This window comes from Brassica napus, chromosome C3 (assembly GCF_020379485.1).
Source record: "Brassica napus cultivar Da-Ae chromosome C3, Da-Ae, whole genome shotgun sequence".
In the NCBI taxonomy this organism is placed as follows: domain Eukaryota; kingdom Viridiplantae; phylum Streptophyta; class Magnoliopsida; order Brassicales; family Brassicaceae; genus Brassica; species Brassica napus.
The window spans coordinates 67,118,331-67,139,406 of record NC_063446.1 but is presented as its reverse complement, the minus strand read 5'-3'; the positions used below and the strand labels follow the sequence as shown (position 1 = coordinate 67,139,406).

The 21,076-nt window shown below is 33.0% G+C and overlaps 1 protein-coding gene across 4 annotated transcripts; it reads right to left on the bottom strand.

Annotated features, from left to right (window-relative positions):
• Positions 1-2,347: 2,347 nt before the first annotated feature.
• On the bottom strand, positions 2,348-7,392 carry LOC111197980 (acetylserotonin O-methyltransferase-like). 4 transcript variants are annotated; one of them, XR_002654993.2, is made up of 4 exons: positions 6,551-7,392; positions 2,884-3,213; positions 2,637-2,723; positions 2,348-2,434 (listed from the first exon to the last, which is right to left on the bottom strand). XR_002654993.2 is itself a non-coding variant. In XM_022694503.2 (4 exons), exons 1-3 carry the CDS (start codon positions 7,331-7,333, stop codon positions 2,683-2,685), a joined length of 1,164 nt encoding a protein of 387 aa, XP_022550224.1. In that variant the 5' UTR covers positions 7,334-7,390; the 3' UTR covers positions 2,348-2,434; positions 2,637-2,682. The 4 variants fall into 4 exon arrangements, 3 of the variants coding, with proteins under 3 accessions (XP_022550224.1, XP_022550225.1, XP_048606320.1); XM_022694503.2 differs by having other exon boundaries at positions 2,637-2,733; positions 6,551-7,390; XM_022694504.2 differs by lacking the exon at positions 2,348-2,434 and having other exon boundaries at positions 2,484-2,723.
• Between the last annotated feature and the right edge of the window lie 13,684 nt (positions 7,393-21,076).

Here is a 21,076-nt window from a genome sequence, read left to right as displayed (position 1 = left end):
TTTTTCTTCCATTTTTTGCTTACTCTAAGCTACTCTAATTTTATTACTAGCCACACCCGATATGTAAGAAAATATCAGCTAAAATATATGCACATCATCAAATTATAAAGAGAGGCTTATTTTAAGAGGGTGGAGGTGTGTGTGTGATATGCCTCTCAACATAAAAATAATGACAATAAATGAATAGTAAAGAAAGAGAACGAAGAACACTTCAAGGAGACTTTTAAAAATCTAAAAGAGCTTTTCCTTCCATTTGTTTTCATTCTATTGGTTAAATTCTATTTGATTTTAAAATTTAATTAAAATTTTATATTATACTAATTTTTATTGGTAAGCTTATATGGGAAAAATCCCTACCACTAATGATGCTCTTATGAATCTTCAAAAAATAAAAAATAAATATTATCAAGCGACCATGTAAATGCACAATACCATCGTTCACACTTTCCATTAGTTTTGAGAGATATACCACTAGTCCAATTATCAGGCATGCCATTTATCAATTAAGATCCGCGCAAACATTATATATATAAATTATTCTATGTAGGGGTGGGCAAAAAACCCAAACCGAACCGATCCAAACCAAACCAACCGAAGTTAAACCGATCCAAACCAAACCGTGCTCTTTACATAACTCAATTGGTTCATGTTTTACTCAACCCGAATGGTTTGGTTTGGTTTGGGTTCAAACCGAATTAAACCGAACCAAACCAATAATCCAATATATTTTTATCTATAAATAAATAAATATATATATATGTAAACATATTGTAAATTTTAGTCAAAGTTTTGTTTTCCATTTTTTCTTAACTTCCATATATTTTTTAAAAAAAATCCAAATATGATTCAAATAATCCTAATACCTAAAGATTGTACTGAAAAAAAAACCTAAAAACTATAAGCATCTAAATCATAACCATCTTGTTTCGTTCATCTTCTCCAATTTTCATTCTCTAAATTATGTAACAGTTATTATAGGATCAATAAAAACAAAAAGGTTGATGCAAATAGTCTTTTAGTTAATAGGTTTTGGAATGCTTACAAGTCTTTGTTACGCTAATTAGATTACAAATAGTCTGCTCTTTGCTTATTATGTATTTCTTCCTTTGACGTGGTTAAGAGTTTTGTCATCGAGCTTGTTTTTTGTTTCATAGATTTTTAAAGAAAACCAAACTAAATCTAAACCAAACTAAATCTAAACCAAACCAAACTAAACCGAACCAAACTAAACCCAAACCGAACCCAAACCCAAACCAAAGCTACTTTGGTTTTAATTGGGTTGAGTTTTATAAAACCCAAATTAACCAAACCAAACCGAACCCAAACCGAACCCGAAACTAAACCGATATGCCCACCCCTAATTCTATGTATTATATGTTTTTACATATTATAAAATAATAAATATATATTAAATAATTAAAAGTCAGTAAATATTACATATACAATTAAATTGGTGCAAACATATAAATTAATTTTATTAATCCAAACAATATTTTTTTCTATTTGATAGGATATATAATTAAATTTAAATGATATTAACATATATACATAGTATATTTTTAATATCAATGTCTATTAAATGATGATTTCTACTCATATATTTTTTTGATAGTTTGTATCATTTACATCAAAAACTTTAAATTACTGATAACAAAAGTTTTTATTGTGGGGTTAACAGTTTTAGTAATTTATAATTTTTTAAAAATTAAGTTGTCAATGTTTATTCAAAACTTTTATCAAAAAAATTGTTCAAAGTAAAATTCAAAATTAAAATATTTATATATTTTATATGATATATCGTTTAGTTTAAAACGATATATATATACATATATATATATATATATATCTTTTAATCTTAATAATTAATTAAATTAGACTTTTTATTTATATAGTTTTGTAATCATTTGTATTTTTTCATAACAAAAATTTGAAACCATAAATCATAAAATTTGAATGTGAGACTTTTAACAGTTTTAGTAATTTATAATTGTTTTTAAAAATTCAAAATATAACATATAAAGAAAAATCTAAATTTTATTATATGGTTAATGTGATTGTTTAATTTATTTTATTAATTTAAAATTAAAAAAAATATGATAGAGGATACATTAATTTTTATGAAATCTTTTATTATTCAAAATTATTGATTGTCATATATACTTTAGTCACATTAGGCAATTTCGTAATTTTTATTTAAGGAAATAATAAAGAACATTAATAATGAATTTATGGTGAGTTTAATAAAAATTTAATATATAATTAGATGAATCAACTTATTTTTCTAATGATTTTAAGAATCATCGTAATGATAATATATGTCTCCAATTGTAATGTTTCTCGGATAATATAGAAGTGATGTTTGGACTTTTCTCTAAGGAAACGGTTTTGGTCTAGCTCTTCCTCAGCTAGGATTCAACACTTCCATATCATCCATCTATTAATTAAAGAAAAAAAAATAACTAAAAGCAAGTTACATGTGCAAGTCAGTAGGCCAACGAGAATATTAGAAATATATGAAAATTCAAAAGAGCAAGTAAAATAAACACAACATGGCTGCTACAGTGGTACTGAAACAAGCCTTAATTATTCTGACACAGCACAAGCATTCACACGTAACAGAAACTCATCACACTTACCAACACGATAACCATTTCCTGAATGAAATTTTAGTTTAGCTCGTCCTCAGCTTGGATTCAACCCTCTCATATCCTCGATAGTCGGCTCTGGACCATGCTAATTGAAACATTCAAAACAGATTTTAAAATTTTTTAAAAAAATAATATATAAATAGGTCTTAAAAAAAATTTTAAATCTCCAAATTTGTAAAAAAATAATTTTACATAGACATAGTCACAGATCTCCAAAATTTCAGGCCAGCCCTACCTCCATCGAAGACAGATACGCGATGATAACACACTGAACATCATCAATGTCTCTAACTTCATATCGAGCAAAGCCAGCTTCGTTAAGAACAAAGTCCCACTCTTTCAAAGTCCTTTCTTTGCCTGTGCTTGTGTGAGCCATCATCACCATGTCAAGCATCAATCTGACATGCTCTAACTTTTCATCTCTTTCTTCCACTATCATCGTCTTTTTATTCTCTCTGATTACAGATTCCACTATAACCACTTTCCCGATATTTGCTGGGACCGCTTCTTTGCAATTCTTCAATATCTTTATGCAATCTTTGTCTCCCCAATCATGTAATACCCACTATCATCATTTTCCATTTTAACGTATATTAGACCACGTATTAGATATACTAATTATTTGTGACAAAAAAAAAAGATATACTAACTAATATCATGCTTTAAAATATAATTAAAGCATTGGAGTATTTATATTAATAAATATATTTTTAAAGGGCTCTCGTATATGAAAGCGTCTTACAAGAAAAACGAATTACTTTAAGCAGTGGTTAAGATATAGGTGACGATTGGTTGGGCTTTAATTTAGTATTTTAGCTTTAATTTTTTCTAAAGCATTAATCCTAACCAATTATGTTGTAGCTTTATTTTTTAAGTTAAAGTCTACAGCAAATTTTATAAATTTTTGTCAATCAAGTTGTAGCTTTATTTTTTCAAGATACATAAAAAAAAATAAAACTTTAACTTTTCTATTTGTTTTAGACAAAAATCCTACGTCCTTATTATTTGGGCTGTAGAAAAAATAAACTCATAACTGAAAAAAAAAACACGTTATATTTTTCATCAACATACGAGGTACGTGTATATATTCTTAGTATATTCGAATCATGATAATCCTTGATCATAAACTAATAATTTAAAGTTAGATAAACTTAAGAACATAAATTATCAACTAAAAACAAAAAGAAAAAGTCAATAGATAACTTAAACAAGGAAAACCCTAACGTAACACTTGATGAGATTGCAATGAATTTATGGAATTCTCGTAGATAAAATTTATTATTATTTAGATGGTGATTTCCCTTTGACTATTTTTTTTATTTTAGATGGATTTCTTTATTTTGGATAAATTTTATAAATTGTTATGTTTTTAAATTAACAGAAAAGTTTTTTTTACAGCTACAACACATTTTATCCAATCATGTTTTATTTTACAAAAGTACAGCTAATAATTTACAACTACGGTTATCATAACTACAGCAAAAATCTCTGCAGGAAAATATACTTTAGTAAATGTATAGCTATAGTCAATACACTTACGATATAAATTCTACAATAAATTTTTTACAGTACAGTCCAATTAATTACCCCCATAATTTGGAAAAGAAAGTTCTGTCAAAATAATTTTAGAGATGTACATTATAGCCCAATTTCCAATAGACACATATGTACACAGAAACATGTTTCATTAGACACTTGGGCCTTCTTCCAATGGATTCTCGATCTCTGTTTTGACAGATCAGCGCTATCCTATGATTTCTAGATCCTCTCTAATCCATCCTCCCTCTATTTTTAATTGTAAATATTTTTGCTTAAAACACGAATATTTAAAAAATTATTATTTAAAAAATTTATCATTTAATTAATTAATTCAACCAATTATTAAAAACCTAATATTATTTCATTGGTCACACAATATCTAATAAATAAATGAAAAATATAGCATTGAAATATGTAAACTAGTGAAACAAATTATTTTTGGTAAGACTACTTATATTTATAAACGGAGGGAGTATGAGTATAGTAATCTAGTTATAGATATATGGTCTACAATAGGGTGTACTATGTTGAAATCACCCTTCAATTTGTCAATAAATAACGCTATAAGATTATTATACTATTATTCTTTTCTTTTTCTTTTTCTTTTTTAAAAAAAAACACTAACCATTCGCCCACTAATATTTCTCTATTATTCTTTTCTTACTAGTAATATTTTTCATTTATTACATATAATAAAATATTGGCATGAAATTTTATAACATATATCATGTTATTATTTCTGATAACACGCGATATTATATTATATATGCAGAAAATATATTTTAGCTAACGAATTTTAAACAGATATTTTGACTACCTTGAAAAAGGTGTTTGCTTTTCAAAAGGATGTCTCTTCGGAGTATTGGTTAGTAATATCTGGGAAAAGAGTGGCATGGTTGCCTTATTTATTTGACACTAGATAGTGGTCGCTAGAGGTGAACACTTTACCCGATATGCGAAGCCGCATCCGAACCCTATCCGAAAAATTCGAACTGAAATAACAAAATATCCGAACGAATATTGAATTAGGAGATATTGGATATCCGAACCCGAACGGGTAATATCCGAACCCAAATTGATATCAAAAGTTAACCGAGCATATGTATAATTAACCATATATTTCTAGTTTACATCTCTCATTTTATATAAAATATTTATATGGATACTACTCATACTTTTACTTCATATGATATACATAGAATTTCAGAGAAAATGATTTGCTACTCACTTAAAATGCATGTTAAGCTTTTTATTTCAAGAATTAACAAAAAGTTACATCCAAAATTTAAAAACAATAACCAAATTAATGTTTTTTTTTAGTTTCTAAATGTTATGTCCAAATCTATTAACCATTCAATCTATTTAAAATAAAAATTAGTTATGTGAAAGTTATATTTTAAAAAAAAAAATTTGAGAAATGAAAATTTAAATTTTGTTTTCAAAATCTAAATATCCGAACCCGATCCGAAATAACCGAACCCGAAGTAAAAATACCTGAACCCGACCCGAAATACAAAAATATCCGAACAGATTCTATTCCTCTATACCAAAATATCCGAAAATCTGAAATATCCGATCCGAACCCGAACGCTCAAATCCCTAGTGGTCGCCATCAATTGACTGGGAAGTTTGGTATCATATCATATTATCATGTCCCAAAGTATTCTTGTTTTTTTTTTGGAAGATGGTAGAAAATAAATGGATTCTAATAAATTTCAATATTTAACCAGTTCAATTTTTTTGTTCGACGAACCAGAATTTTTCATCTGTAGAAATCGAAAAAAAGTTTCGGGTCTTTTTTTTTAGAAATGGGTTGTAATAAGATTATCTATATACCAATCAAATAAATAGCAAAGCCTGAAATTCACTTCTTATTGTATCAGAACTAATACTTCTCTCCATGCATGTATTTTAAGTCTCTGTAAAATATTTAACAAAAAGTCTCTTTAATTTTATAATAGATATACGAATCTAATAAATTAAAATAACGTATATTAATGGAACAAGTATATTAAAGCAAACAGACAATCCAATTACACTCAAAACAATAGAATGCAAACACAAAGTTTATATATACAAAACAAAAACAAATCATAACTTTAAGCAAACAAAAAACAAAAAAAAAAAACAAATCATAACTAATTTATAGCTTAATTAGTACTAGACTTATTGCAAAGTGAAAAGAATAACTATATTTCGAACAACAGGATACTTAAAAGATTGTTAATTTTAAAATTTATTCGTTTTTTATGTTGTGTAAATTTGATTTTGAGCACTAACTGAGAGTTGTGAGAAAAGGAAAATAAAAGCACTGAAATGTAATAGTTAATCAAAAGCGCATAGATTATGCGAATGAATTTAACCTTGATGAAGACGGCGTCACATTTTGGAATAGAATCAAACATATCGCCTCCAACATTTTCAACACCATCCAAGACTTGAGCAACTTCGATAACATGAGGAAGATCAAAGTTAAATCCTTTGATCCAAGGAAACTCCTTCACCAATATTCCCACCGCCTCTCCGTTACCACCTCCTACATCCACCACCGTAGCCACGCCGTCAAACAAGTCGTCACAAGCTCGGGCAACACGTGGTACCACGCGTCTTGTGTCACAAGCCATGGCCTCATTGATCATCTCGCTAAAGCACGGATTATCCTCTGCTAAAGCCCACAAGTCCTTATTGTGCACAGCATCAAACGGCGGTGGATGTGAATCGTTGACCGGAGAAGAGACAACTGAGCTCAGTCTTAACCACGGAGCTAGCATCTCGCGACTTGTCTCGAAGAGAACAAAAGGAGCTAGCGATTTGCCGTCACGTTTTGTGATCATCATGCGGCGAGAGAGTGGCGTGTTAGTGTAGCCTGTGGTTAGACCATCTTTTATGGGGACTTCTTTGAAGATTCCTTGGTGGACAAGAAACCTCATTATACGGCGGAGATGTGATGGAGAGGCAGAGACTGTAGAGGAGAGCTCAGCTAGTGTCATGGGCTGTGAGGAAGGATGGTTTTCAATGGCTTCTGGAATCTTAAGATCGATGGCACACTTTGCAGCCGCTATATCTGCAAACCCAAAGACATATCTCCATATGTCTACAGAAGCTTTGGCTTCTTCATCTACCAAGTTTCTTTTACATTCTTCCATTTTGTTTTTAACTCTCTTTTGTATTTTCTAAAGACTGAAGATTTGGGGTTTCAGTGCTTAGGGTTTTTTATAGTGTGTATAAAACGAGGGCACACTAGTAGTTTTATCATGTACAGACACACAACAGTAATTTCGGGACCAGAAAGGAACCCACGTGTTTCACGTGGATTTAATGTTCTCGGTCAGTATTGCACTAAACACTTTATTGATTCATTTTCTTTTAACGAGGATGGAAGATCTAACCTAGGGGTGGGCACTTTACCCGATATCCGAAGCTGTCTCCGAACCCGATCCGAAAAATCCAAACCGAGATCCGAACCGAAATAACAAAATATCCGAATGGGTATTGAATTAGGAGAGATTGGATATCCGAACCCGAACGGATAATATCCGAACCCGAATGGATATCCGACGATAACCGAACATATGTATAATTAACCATATATTTGTAGTTTACATCTCTCATTTTATATAAAATATTTATATTGATACTACATGTACTTTAAGTTCATATGGTATACATAGAACTACGGAGAAAATGATTTGCTATTCACTTAAAATACATGTCAAACTTTTTATTTCAAGAATTAAAAAATGTTACATCCAAAATTTAAAAACAATATACAAATTAATGTCTTTTTTACTTTCAAAATGATACGTCCAAATCTATTAGCCATTCAATCTATTAAAAATTAAAAATTAGTTAAATGAAAGTTATATTTTTAAATACAAAAAATTTGAGAAACGAAAATTTTAATTTTCTTTTTTCAAAATCTAAATAACCGAACCCGATCCGAAATAACCGAACCCGAACTAAAAATATCCGAACCCGACCTGAAGTACAGAAATACCCGAACGGGTTCTATACCTCTATACCGAAATATCCAAAAATCTGAAATACTCGATCCGAACTCGAACAGGTACCCTGACGCCCACCCCTACTCACCACTTGCCCACCCCTACTCACCACTTGTTAATTTATTTCGTTAGTTAATAATCACTGTTGTTTGCCGACTATTATTAGATTGAATCTTCTGTCTTTCAGTATTTGTTTGGATTTTTGTTAATAAAACTGTGAACCCGTGACGTTAATTAAGTATCCTATCAAAATTTATAAAGACTTTTAGTCTCAAGTAAGTTTGTAAGAAAGAAAAGATATAGACATGATAATTTAGCAAAAAAATAAAGATATAGACATGATTGATTGTGAAATTTTAGGATTTATAGATAATCTAGTTATAATTTTAATAAAATCGCGCCTTTTAATAATTTGAGGTTATGCAAATTTTTTACAAAAATTAGAAATTAAAATTCAGTGCTTTATATGTAGATAATGATACTAGTCGATACAAAAGGAATCAGTAAGCTTTAGTGGGTTACTTAGTCTACGTATAAGTATAACAACTAATGACATAACGCTAATGATCATGTTTATATTGCCTAAATGAGGCTTCAGCCTCGCAACACATCTTAATACCAATATACCCAGCAAACCTTGCTCAAGGCCTGTCAGCCAAATGAAAACATATCAGTGCCAAATATCGCCGTCGTGATTATATATAAATTCAAAGGCTGAATTAAATGAATTCTATTGAAACCACATGCATGTACATCGACCAAATCTATAATTCTAATGCAAGTTGATTTATGAAAATTCCTTTAGTCATTTCAAAATTTATCGCATGTCAATTTTCTTTTGTCCTATATTCAGTAAAATAAATCATAAGCAAAACATATTATTAGATACCGATTTTTTTGGTATTTACAAAATTATGCTGTAGAAGTTATGTGAGCAAATCGAATTTGATTCCACTGGTGCTATTTTCATCAAAATATCAAGGGCTGTTATAAGAGATTGCGCTTAAGCGTGTTCAGTTTCCTTCACTATAATTTACTGTAATTATGCTAAGCCTTGGTATCACTGACACAACTTGTGTGGGATTTTCTAAAAAAAGAATGTTTTGCCGTGTTTACTTTCACTAAATAAATGCGTGCCTAATTAAACCACTGATTAATTAAGAATATAGTTAACAATTTGCCATCAGATATTTAACGTTTTGTAACCAGATATTCTATCAGTTTCAATATAGATGATCGTTTTAAAATGATTATTTTGTTTCAATTTACATGAAATTTTGAGATTTTAAATTAACTTTAACTTTATTGGAAATTATTCAACCAATTATATTTTACAGTCTTTTTTATAATTGATTAATTTATTTTAAAATTATATCTTTAAAATATTCTTTTAGAAAAAAATGTAATTTTCTTAATCTTTGTGCACTGAGGCAAAACGTCAAATATTATGAAACCGAAGGAATATATTATTTATGGTTTTATATTAGTTTTGTCGTTATACCACCACACATATTTAAATTTGATATATTGCTAACATTTAAACAATCGAAGCATTGTATCTGGTTTCGATCCCTGAGTAAATATGTGAAAGACTCGGGAGTAAACCTTTTAGGTTGTTGCATGACGATTTGGAATAATCTTTGCACTACAAGAAAACAGCGGTATTCTGACGGACATTCCGACGGAAAATGAAATCCTCGGAATATCCCTCGGAATTTCCGAAGAAATTCCGAGGAAACACAAACTTTTGGTTTCTTCGGAATTTCCTCGGAATATACCGACGGAATTCCGAGGAAATATTAATCCGTCGGAATATTCTTATGGAATACCGAGGAAAAATGTATTCCTCGGGAAAAACCGATGAATTCCGAGGATATATTATAGCCGTTAGAGAGCCGTTGGAGATTTTAAAAATTCCGAGGAAATTCCGACGAACTAGCCGTTTCCGTCGGAATTCCGTCGGAATTTCCTCGGGCTGTCGGTAGGATTTCAACTATAAATACAAGCACCCCTCTTCCTCTTCTTTCACTCCATATCTTCATCATCCCTCTTACTCTCTTTACACACGAATTTGATTCATAAAAAACATGTCTTCTTCAAATTATTTTCGTTCTTGGATCGATCGACCTCATTTGGATCCGAACACGAGATTGCTTACGGAAGAATACCAACGAGGTATAACCGAATTCATGGGGTTATTTCACCGACAACCGGAAGCAAAAACAGGTATGTTAAGATGTCTTTGCTCTAATTGTAAAAATAGAAAGGTTATTAAAGAGTGGGATGTTTGGACTCATCTATATTTGAGTGGGTTTATACGAAGTTACAAAATTTGGTATCATCATGGGGAAACTGATTATGAACATGGTAGTACTAGCGAACCTCAGCCAGGGGTTAGATTAGAAGAACCAATTAGAACGTATGTAGATTATGGTGTAGGTACTGAGCAGATGGTAAATGATCATTTTAGAGGGGAAGATTTACCCAATGCACAAACTAGGAGATTTTATGATATGTTGGATGCTGGAAAGCAACCATTGTACGAAGGTTGCAGAGATGGTCATTCAGCTTTATCATCTGCTACAAGATTGATGGGCATTAAAACAGATTATAATTTGGCTGAAGACTGTGTGGATGCGATTGCTGATTTTGTAAAAGGTATTCTACCCGAGGATAATGTAGCTCCTGGTTCATACTACGAGGTTCAGAAACTCGTAGCTGGTCTTGGTTTATCGTATCAGGTAATAGATGTATGCAACGATAACTGCATGATTTATTGGAGGGCGGATGAACAGCCGGTTACATGCAAATTTTGTGGAAAGCCTCGTTATAAAGATACGAGTGGAAGAGTTCCAGTGCCATATAAAAGGATGTGGTATTTGCCTTTGACGGAAAAGTTGCAGAGGTTGTATCTGTCTGAACGCACAGCGGAACCAATGAGATGGCATGCGGAGCACTCAACAGATGGTGAGATCAAACATCCTTCAGATGCAAAAGCGTGGAAGCATTTCCAATCAAAGTATCCCGACTTTGCGTATGAGAGAAGAAATGTCTACCTTGGTGCATGTACTGATGGTTTCAGCCCGTTTGGCAAGAGTGGAAGACACTATTCTCCATGGCCGTCATTCTTACACCATACAACCTACCTCCAAACTTGTGCTTGCGACGAGAGTTTTTGTTTCTCTCGATTCTCGTTCCCGGACCAGAGCATCCTAAGAGATCACTTGATGTGTTTCTTCAGCCACTAATATTGGAGTTGAAACAACTATGGGCTCAAGGTGCTGAAACATACGATGTTTCGTGTAAAGAAAACTTTCAAATGCGGGCAGTACTAATGTGGACAATAAGTGATTTTCCAGCATATGGTATGTTATCTGGATGGACAACACATGGAAGACTATCATGTCCATATTGTCAAGATAACACTGATGCTTTCCAACTAAAACACGGAAGGAAAACGTGTTGGTTTGACTGTCACAGGAGATTCCTACCACCTGATCATCCATATCGTAGGAGTAGGAATTTGTTTACGGAGAACAAGAGGGTGTTTGACAGTCCACCTCCGAAAATTTGTGGGAAAGATTTGAAGACACAACTAAGAGATTTTGGTGCAGAAAGGACGCCAGACGTCGGTGGACATGAGCGTTTTCCGGTAGATGTTGTTGGAGACCTACATAACTGGCACAAAAAAGTATTTTATGGGATTTACGATACTGGGAGGATCATCTGCTAAGGTATAATTTAGATGTCATGCATATTGAGAAGAACTTTTTTGACAATCTCATGAACACGATCCTTAATGTTCGAGGTAAAACAAAGGATGATTTGAAGTCAAGACTGGATTTAGTCGATATATATGCTCGTTCAGAACTTCATATTGATGAGAATGGTAGGGCTCCTTTTCCCATATACCGACTTGATGCACAGGAAAAGATGCGTTCTTTGATTGGATTTCAAACGATGTGGAATTTCCAGACGGTTACGCATCTAATTTGCGTAACTGTATCGACAGAAAGGGAGGAAAGTTTACTGGCTTGAAAAGCCACGATTGTCATGTAATGATGCAACGCCTCCTTCCGTTTGCCTTCAAGGAGCTATTACCACGAAATGTTCATGAAACAATTGCAGGGATAAGTGGTTTCTTCCGCGATTTATGCACGAGATCAGTGACTCTTGAAGGTATTGAAAATTTGAAGACTAACATAGCCGTGATTCAGTGCAACCTTAAGAAGATATTTCCTCCCTCATTTTTTGATGTTATAGAGCATCTTGTTATTCACCTGGCAAGAGAATTGGAACTTGGTGGTTCTGTGCAGTATAGATGGATGTATCTGTATGAGCGGTATATGTTCCATTTGAAGAAGATGGTGAAAAATTTAAGTAGGGTGGAAGGTTCTATAGTCGCACAGATGATCAATGAAGAAACTTCAAACTTTGCCGAGTACTACTTTCCAGCAGAAGTTCAGACCAAAAACAGAAGACCTGCTCGGCATGATGATAGAGGGAACGGGCAACATATCATGTTACGGTTCCAGATATTTTCACAGACGTTGGACGACTTAGCGGAAAACCAAAGGACCGTCGACTTACTGAGCAGGAGAGCAGTAATTTGCAAACATATTTGCTCACCAACTGCGAAGATGTTCTTCAATATGAGAGGTAAATAAATTAGCTTACAAATTTTTATTTTAACAAGTTAAAATTTAAATCTTAATTAATTACATTATTGTCATCATATGTACAGGATTTTCATGGCAGAAAAGCGGTTCGAATATAGATACGCCACAGAGGACGAACTAGAAGAAATGAAGCAGAGAGAATTTTCTCGATGGATGTTTACTTATGTGAGTGCTTTAAACAAATTAAAATATCATTTATCACATATTTATACTAATTCACATTTATTGATATAACATATATATGTGCTATTAATATAGGTGTTTGCTGGTTTGGCCAGAGGTGAAACATTTGACGATTGGATACGCGAAATGGTCGTTGGACCAAAATTTGTTGTGAAGTCATATCCGAGATTTTGTACTCGAGGATATGCATTCACAACTCAGAAGAGGAGACGTTTGAGTACGACTTATGATGCTGGCGTTTGTTCTGCATCAGGAGATGATGTATACTACGGACACATACGTGAGATTTTGGAAATCAAGTATTTGGGCATGGTTGGATTGCGCTGTACTATTTTCTATTGTGATTGGCATGACAACACTCTAAATCGAGGTGTGAGAACAGTTGCATTTGGTGTTACATCAGTAAATTCGAGGCGAAAGCTGCAATATTATGATCTTTTCATTCTTGCTTCTCAGGCCGATCAAGAATTCCGAGGAAATTCCGAGGGAAGATAGGTTTTCCTCGGAATTTCCTCGGAATAGACCTTGTCGATTTAGGGATTTGATTAGAGTCTTTTTCCTCGGAATACCCTCGGAATATTCCGACGGAATTCAGAGGAAGATAAGGGTTTCCTCGGAATTCCCTCGGAATATTCTGAGGAACTAGGGGTTTTTAACCGAAAACAACGTTTTGCGGATTGAATAACACGTATATAACCTTCATTAAGTGTCTTAACCAGATTATGAAGTCAAACTTTGGTGTTTTACCCAATAACAAACACTTTTACGATTGCATGAACGAAAACCACACAACATAAGATAAACACTTATACACTTTAATAAACGGTAAAATGAATACTTACAATTATTTTTGAAATTTTGTTATTTCATGGTTTATGATCATCTATACAAAGAATCCTCAATGGTATGCATTACAATTGTATAAGAAATGAAATACGGCAAAAAAAAATCGATGTTTTGAAACCCCAAACACTAGTTCCTCGGTATTTTCTCGGAATATTCCGAGGACATTCCGAGGAAGATAAGGGTTTCCTCGGAATTCCCTCGGAATATTCCGAGGAAATTCCGAGGAAGTAGGGTTTTTAAACCGAAAACAACGTTTTGCGGTTTGAATAACACTTATATAACCCTTATTAAGTGTCTTAGACTGATTATGAAGTCAAAAATTTGTTCCTTACCCTATAATAAACACTTTTCCGATTGTATAAATGAAATCCCCACGACATAAGAGAAACACTTATACACTTTAATGAACGGTAAAGGGAATACTTACAATTCGTTTTGAATTTTTTTGTTATTTCATAGTTTATGATCATCTATACAAAGATTTCTCAATGGTATGCATTGCATTTGTATAAGAAATGATATAGGACAAAAAAATTTGATGTTTTGAAACCCCAAACATGTGTTCCTCGGAATATTTTCATTTAACCAGGCAAACCTGCCGCGAAATATTTCGAGAAAATTTAAATTGGAATTCCGAGGAAATTCCGACGGAAACTATCCGTCGGACCCTAGGTTTTATAACCACGAGCCGCTTCTTCTTCCCCACTTCTCTCTTCTTCCTCTCCGGCTCCTGTCCCTCCTCTCCGGCGATCTCCCCCTTCTCTCCGACGATATCTCCGGCCAATCCTCTCTAAACCTACACAAATCATGTAAGGACCCTATCTCACTCTCTTAGGTTCTATTTGTTAGATTTTTTGTGTAGATTTGATAGATTTTTGTTAGGGTGATTGGTTAGGATTGTGATTTGGTTGTATAATAGGTTTAGAATTGTGATTTGGTTGAATAATTTGTTTTGTTGAATTGATTTAGAATTTTTTTTAAATTTTTTATTTTTTTTGTATTTATAAAATCGTTTTTTGTATATAAATTCGATTTTTGTGTATAAATTCGATTTTTGTATTTTACAAAACGAATTTTGTATATAAATTTGATTTTTTGGATTTTACAAAACGTTTTTTGTATATAAATTCGATTTTTTGGATTTTACAAAACATTTTTAATATCTATAAAACTTTTTTTGTGATTAAAAACTATTATTTGGGATTTAAAAAAATATATATATATATATAATATAAATTTCTATATTTATTAAACATTTTTAATATTATTAAAACTATTTTTTGTAATTATTAAACTATTTTTTATTTATTAAAGCTATTTTTTGTTTATTAGAACTATTTTTATATATTTATTAAACATTTTTAATATCTATAAAACTTTTTTTGTGATTAAAAACTATTATTTGGGATTTTTTTTAAAAAACAAAAAAAAAATATATATATATATAATATAAATTTCTATATTTATTAAACATTTTTAATATTATTGAAACTATTTTTTGTAATTATTAAACTATTTTTTATTTATTAAAACTATTTTTTGTTTATTAAAAGTATTTTTATATATTTATTAAACATTTTTAATATCTATAAAACTTTTTTTGTGATTAAAAACTATTATTTGGGATTTAAAAAAAAAAATAATTTATATATTTTTATATTTATTAAATTTTTTTTTTTTAATTTACAGGTCTTATGATGATCAGACCCGGCCTCGACAGCGTCGTGGTCGTGGTGGTACGGGGAGCCAGTCTCGGGATTCCAGCAATTTTCAGGATTCCCCTTCGCCCCACAGCTCCTACCATACATCTCCCTCTGCTGCACCCGCTCCTGCACCCGCTCCTGCATCCGCTCCTGCTCCCGCTGCTGCACCCGCTCCTGCTCCCGCTGCTGCACCCGTTCCTGCTCCTCCGGATCCTCCGGGAGTGATGAGTGTTGCGGAGTTGGTTCGACAGCCCGGTCGTGACTATCTTCCCTATCTCACTCCGTATCCACATGGACGGGGTCAAACATGGTAATTAAACATTTTTTTTCATTAAAATTTGATTCATTATTAAGCGTTTGTTCTTTTTATTAGGTTCAACCGATCCGGGAACGGGTTCAGCGGATGGATCAACCGTATGATGTACTCGGCCCTCGACAAGCGACATCCGACTTTCACTCACTTCCCTACCGACAATCAGCATCTGTGGTTTCGTCAGTTTGCGGTAAGTATTCTAATTTTTTACTTATATTTTTAATCTTTGATATATATTTTCTACTAATTGTGTTCTTTTTTCAGCAAGAATTCAACTGGAATTCCGATGAGACGCTCTTTATCTATCACCACTTCGTCCGTAAAGTTATGGACAACTATGGGAAGCAGATCCACGAGTGGAAGAAGAAATGGGAAATCAGCAAGGTTCGATTTAATTTATTAAACAATTTTTAATATATTAAACTATTTTTTTATTTATTAAACTATTTTCTTTTTTTTTATTAAAATGTCCCAAAGTCGATAAACAACACGGTCTGGACGGAGTTGTGTGCGCATTGGGATAAGGAAGAGACGAAATAAACTTCTTCCACCAACTCCACCAACCGCAGGAGCGACCGTAAAGGGAAGGGCGTCTTCAAGCATAACTTGGGTGCTCAATCTATTGCCTCTCTAGGGGATCGTAAGGTAAGTTCAACCGCTTTTTCTTCAATTATTTAAGTTTTGAAATTTTATTTTTTGTCCGTTTCTTCTAATTTCTAATGTTTCTTTAATTTATGTTTTTTTCAAGGCGGAAGAAAATGATGGCGAGCCGGTTGATGATCTCGCCCTAATGAAGAGAGCGTATACCAACAAGAAGACCGGCCAGATTGATGACGGTCTTGTGAGGGAAGTGGTCACCCTGGTCCAAACTCAGGTGCAAGACGAAGTGTCTCAGCTTCAAACCGAGGATGACGCTTTGACGGCTTCGACCAACTTGTCCCGGTTTCGAATCAACGAAATCGTTGAATCCGTAAGTTCTTTTTTTTTAAAGTTCAATTCATTTATTTCTTGATTTAAATTTGGCTATTTTCTATTTCAGTCGGTTCTAAAGAAGAAGGGATGTTTGGTCGGTTTGGGTCGTCGCACCCGGTCGGTTCCTCCTTATTCTGCACCACCGCCCTTTGTTGATCCAGAAGTACTTACGGCTCAGTTGAAGGACAAGGATGATCGCATATCTTTGTTGGAGACCCAGATGGCGGCTCAACAGGCGGGCTATGAGGCAGAGAGGAGGTTGAACCAGCAAATGATTGAGATGATGCAGAGGATGTACCCGAACGAGGTGTTCCCGGATGTGCCAGACCCGTAGTTTTTTTTTTTTTTCAAAAACTCGGAATGTTTTATTTTTATTTGTACAACTTTGAATATTAACTAATATGATTTCAATTTTAATTTTAATTTAATATTTTTGAATTTAAATTTCAAAAATTTTATTTTAAAAAAAAAAATTATTTTATTTTTTAAAGTCCGAGGAAATGAACCCTCGGAATATACCGAGGGACATGTTCCCCGGAATATACCGAGGGACATGTTCCTCGGAATATACCGAGGGACTCATTCCTCGGAATATACCGAGGGACTCGTTCCTCGAAATTTTCCGAGGGCTCCGTTCCCCGGAAATTCCCGATGAAAATTCTGAAGAACATTTCGTCGGAACTTCCGAGGATTGGACCATCGGAAAGTCCATCGATATATCCCGAGGAAGTTCTCCCTCGGTATATTCCGAGGAGCTTTCCGACGAACTGGTGGTCCTCGGAGTTTTCTCGGAAATTTGTTTCCTCGGAATTCCGTCGGAAAATTCCGAGGGATTTCCGAGGAAAAATGAATTTCTGAGGAGTTATTTCCGAGGACTTGTTTCGTCGGTATGTCGTCGGAATAACGTTATTCCGACGACATACCGACGATTTTTTCCCTCAGTATGTCGCTGTTTTCTTGTAGTGTTGGGTTTTTTATACCAAAAAAAAAATCTTTGCAAGGTTCAATTTTTTTTTTTTTTTTTTTTTTTTTTTTGACGTCGCAAGGTTCAATTTATAAGTTTCATGAGATAAAGATGCATATTAAATAAGTGAGAAGCATACGAGTAAAATGATATTTCATAGTATGGTGTTTCTACATATTCTCTACGGGAGTAGGTGACCGAATGAAAATAGTGAGATAAATTGCGTTATTTGCCTTCTTTAATAATTGTATGATTTTTCTGTCTTTTTGTTGTCCTCTATTTTATTTTGTATTAGCAATTTGATGTACCTTTTTAGTTTATATAATTATTATTTTAATTTCTACTGTCTGGTAGACTTTTTATATTAAAACTTTCGTAATTGTACTATTATGTGTTATACACAATCAATTTTCAACCAACATATTACACAGAAGACTGAATATATCAGTGCTGTTGATCAGAAAATTTATTGTAGCGACAAAACGGTCCAGACGTATCTGTACAGCTCCCTTGATATTTCCGGAATTACATTTGTCCCTGGACATGAGCTAACATACAAAAATCTGACTCAAAAAGGTTGCTTAACCGATTCCGATAACCAGACCAGAATCAAACCCAACTCATTGCATGAAATATTTTCAAGATGTTTCACACAAAATGTGTAAAATTAAGAATGAACCAGAACATTTGCACCAGTAAGATATTTCTGATTTTTAAAGCGACTTTAATGTTGTACTTGCAGGATATTATTCTGCAGCTGATTTTCTAAAAAGTTATTTTCTTCAAATTGGTGACATAGTTAGTTGACTTTGTATTTTCCACTAGGAACAAACTAAGACAATGTTTCCTTCAAAGACTAACTATATATAATATAGACTGCTCATCGACCATTTCCATTTCGTCTCTCCCACAGTTTTGGCCCAATATTATTCAGAATCGCCTCAATATATTTATGTTCTCTAGGAAGAAAACAACAATCTTACAACTTATGTTTATTTGATTTTAAATAATTTATTATTATTATTATTATTATTATTTTTTCAAATAATAATTTGTTTTAGTCAAAAAGAAGTTTAAATAATATAATTTGTTATTTAAAGGATTTTTCATTAATATTTTTTAAATTTTTGATGAAATAAAATTATATATAATATACATATAAAATATTTATGAGACTTTTTCAATCTAGTTTACTAAAACTTCAAAATTTTATAGAAAAAAAACTCATTAAGATACCAGGAACCAAGCCAGTCGCACTGCTTGTCCCATGTCTCACATGGTCGCTTGATAATATTTATTTTTTATTTTTTTGAAGATTCATCAGATGCAGCATCACTCTTAGTGTGGATCGACTTGGCAAGAAACATGATTTCTCTAAGTCTTCTCTGATCTTTGACAGAAATGAGCAGCCGAATCAGTTCTTTTTGTTATTTCTGTGAGATATGCATGTAAAGGCCTGGACCAACATAAATACAGTAGTCATTACTTTCTTTACACTACTAGATTTGATAGAAATAATAATTTAGGAGGTCTGTCAAAATGGCTTGTATCCTTTGTAGCGTAAGAGACACTGTTTTGATTCCTTTCACTAGCTAGAAGTAAAGTCCATACTGCAGTGGAATATGCGACGGCCATAACACTACCGACCAACGAGAGTCCAAAAAGAGAGTTCATGTTCGGAAACTGAGACATGACCATTGCGAGGATGCTGAAGATCAAGAAGCATTGCAAGGTAGTAAGTGGCTCTGTGTCATCTTCAGACATAATATGTAGAAGTTGTTTTATCGTTTTCCCTCCGGTTATAACTAGAATTGAACAAGCTCCTCCTGAGAGATACATCAGAGGGAATATTCCGAGAAGTTTCCCAAGCCTCATACCTATATTAGTATTATTTCATTACAACAACAAGAAACGGTGCCGTTTTCAGAAACTGAAGTCCTCATTAAACGACAAAGTTCTAATGAATTTGATTGATTTTTTTTTTATATTACCGAATGAAGCAATTGCGAGTCTCAAGTATCTACTGAAATGTGTTCCGTGTACTGCTTCATGAAGATTAACAAGAAGCCATATCGTGTAAAGCTTCCATGCAAATCCAACCGTTAAAACTATCACTCCCCAATCCCCATAGCCTAGAATAAAGAATCTTTTAAGTAAGTGCATAGAACAAATCTTGGGTTCACCCCTTGTGCTGAACTCTTTAATTCACCTCGACTCTTAACACTAATTATTTTGCCATGTAGGATTAATAAAAAATGGAAACAAAATTAAAAAAGAAAAAAAGGAAAGAAAAAAGGCCGTGACCGTTAACAAAAAAGAGAACGAGTGTTTTGTCAACGCGTCCATCGGTTCCTTCTTCGTCTCTTATAGAGAAAATAGAAAGCTTTGTTTGTTAAGTTGGAATCTCCAATTCTATGCTTTCAAATCCAATTTCGATTTCACCTTCTTAAATACACTTTATAAACTGCCCCAAATCCACCTTCTCCAAGTTTATTCTCGATTGAAAATTGACTTGTGGCATCTTGTAACGAAGTGAAATCAAATCTCATGGAATCTGTGCTAATGTCTTCATTCGTATGTCAGGAAAAAAAACTCCAGGTTAACAAGAAGTCATGTATGTATGAAAAAAAAGTCATAGCAGATATGAAAGAAACAGAGACAGCAAGGCAGAACCAGAACAGAGTGAATAACAGAATGTTAATAAAGAAAAATAAACAAAACGGAGGAAACATAGCACAAGAATAATATCATCTATTCTTAACTTACCTTCAAGGTTTCGTTCTTCTTTATATGTCCTCCTCATATTTTCCTCTTCGTAGAGCTTAGGAAATGACTAAGAATATGATAAATAAGACACCAACAACAGCTAAAACAGCTGCAAAGATCAAAGCTTTTGGTACACCTCTTTTTCTATCCTCTGAGAAAGAAAAAAATCAGAATGGTTTCCTCTGTTACGTAAAATGATTAAATTCGTCTTTACTATAACAAACTCTCATCTCCTCATTTGGTATACTACAGCACATGCTCAACAGTCTGATTTTAAATGCTAGAGCTCAAATTCATAACAAGTGACATACCTTGTGCGACACTTCTCGCCTCATTCCCCGGGGTAGCAAGCATGAGCTTGGCTCATTAGTGGTGTCCACTGAATCATAGAATCTCCATGGAGTATAAGCCACCATACAGGTAGGAGAACACATAACTACCCATTTCATATTACAACAG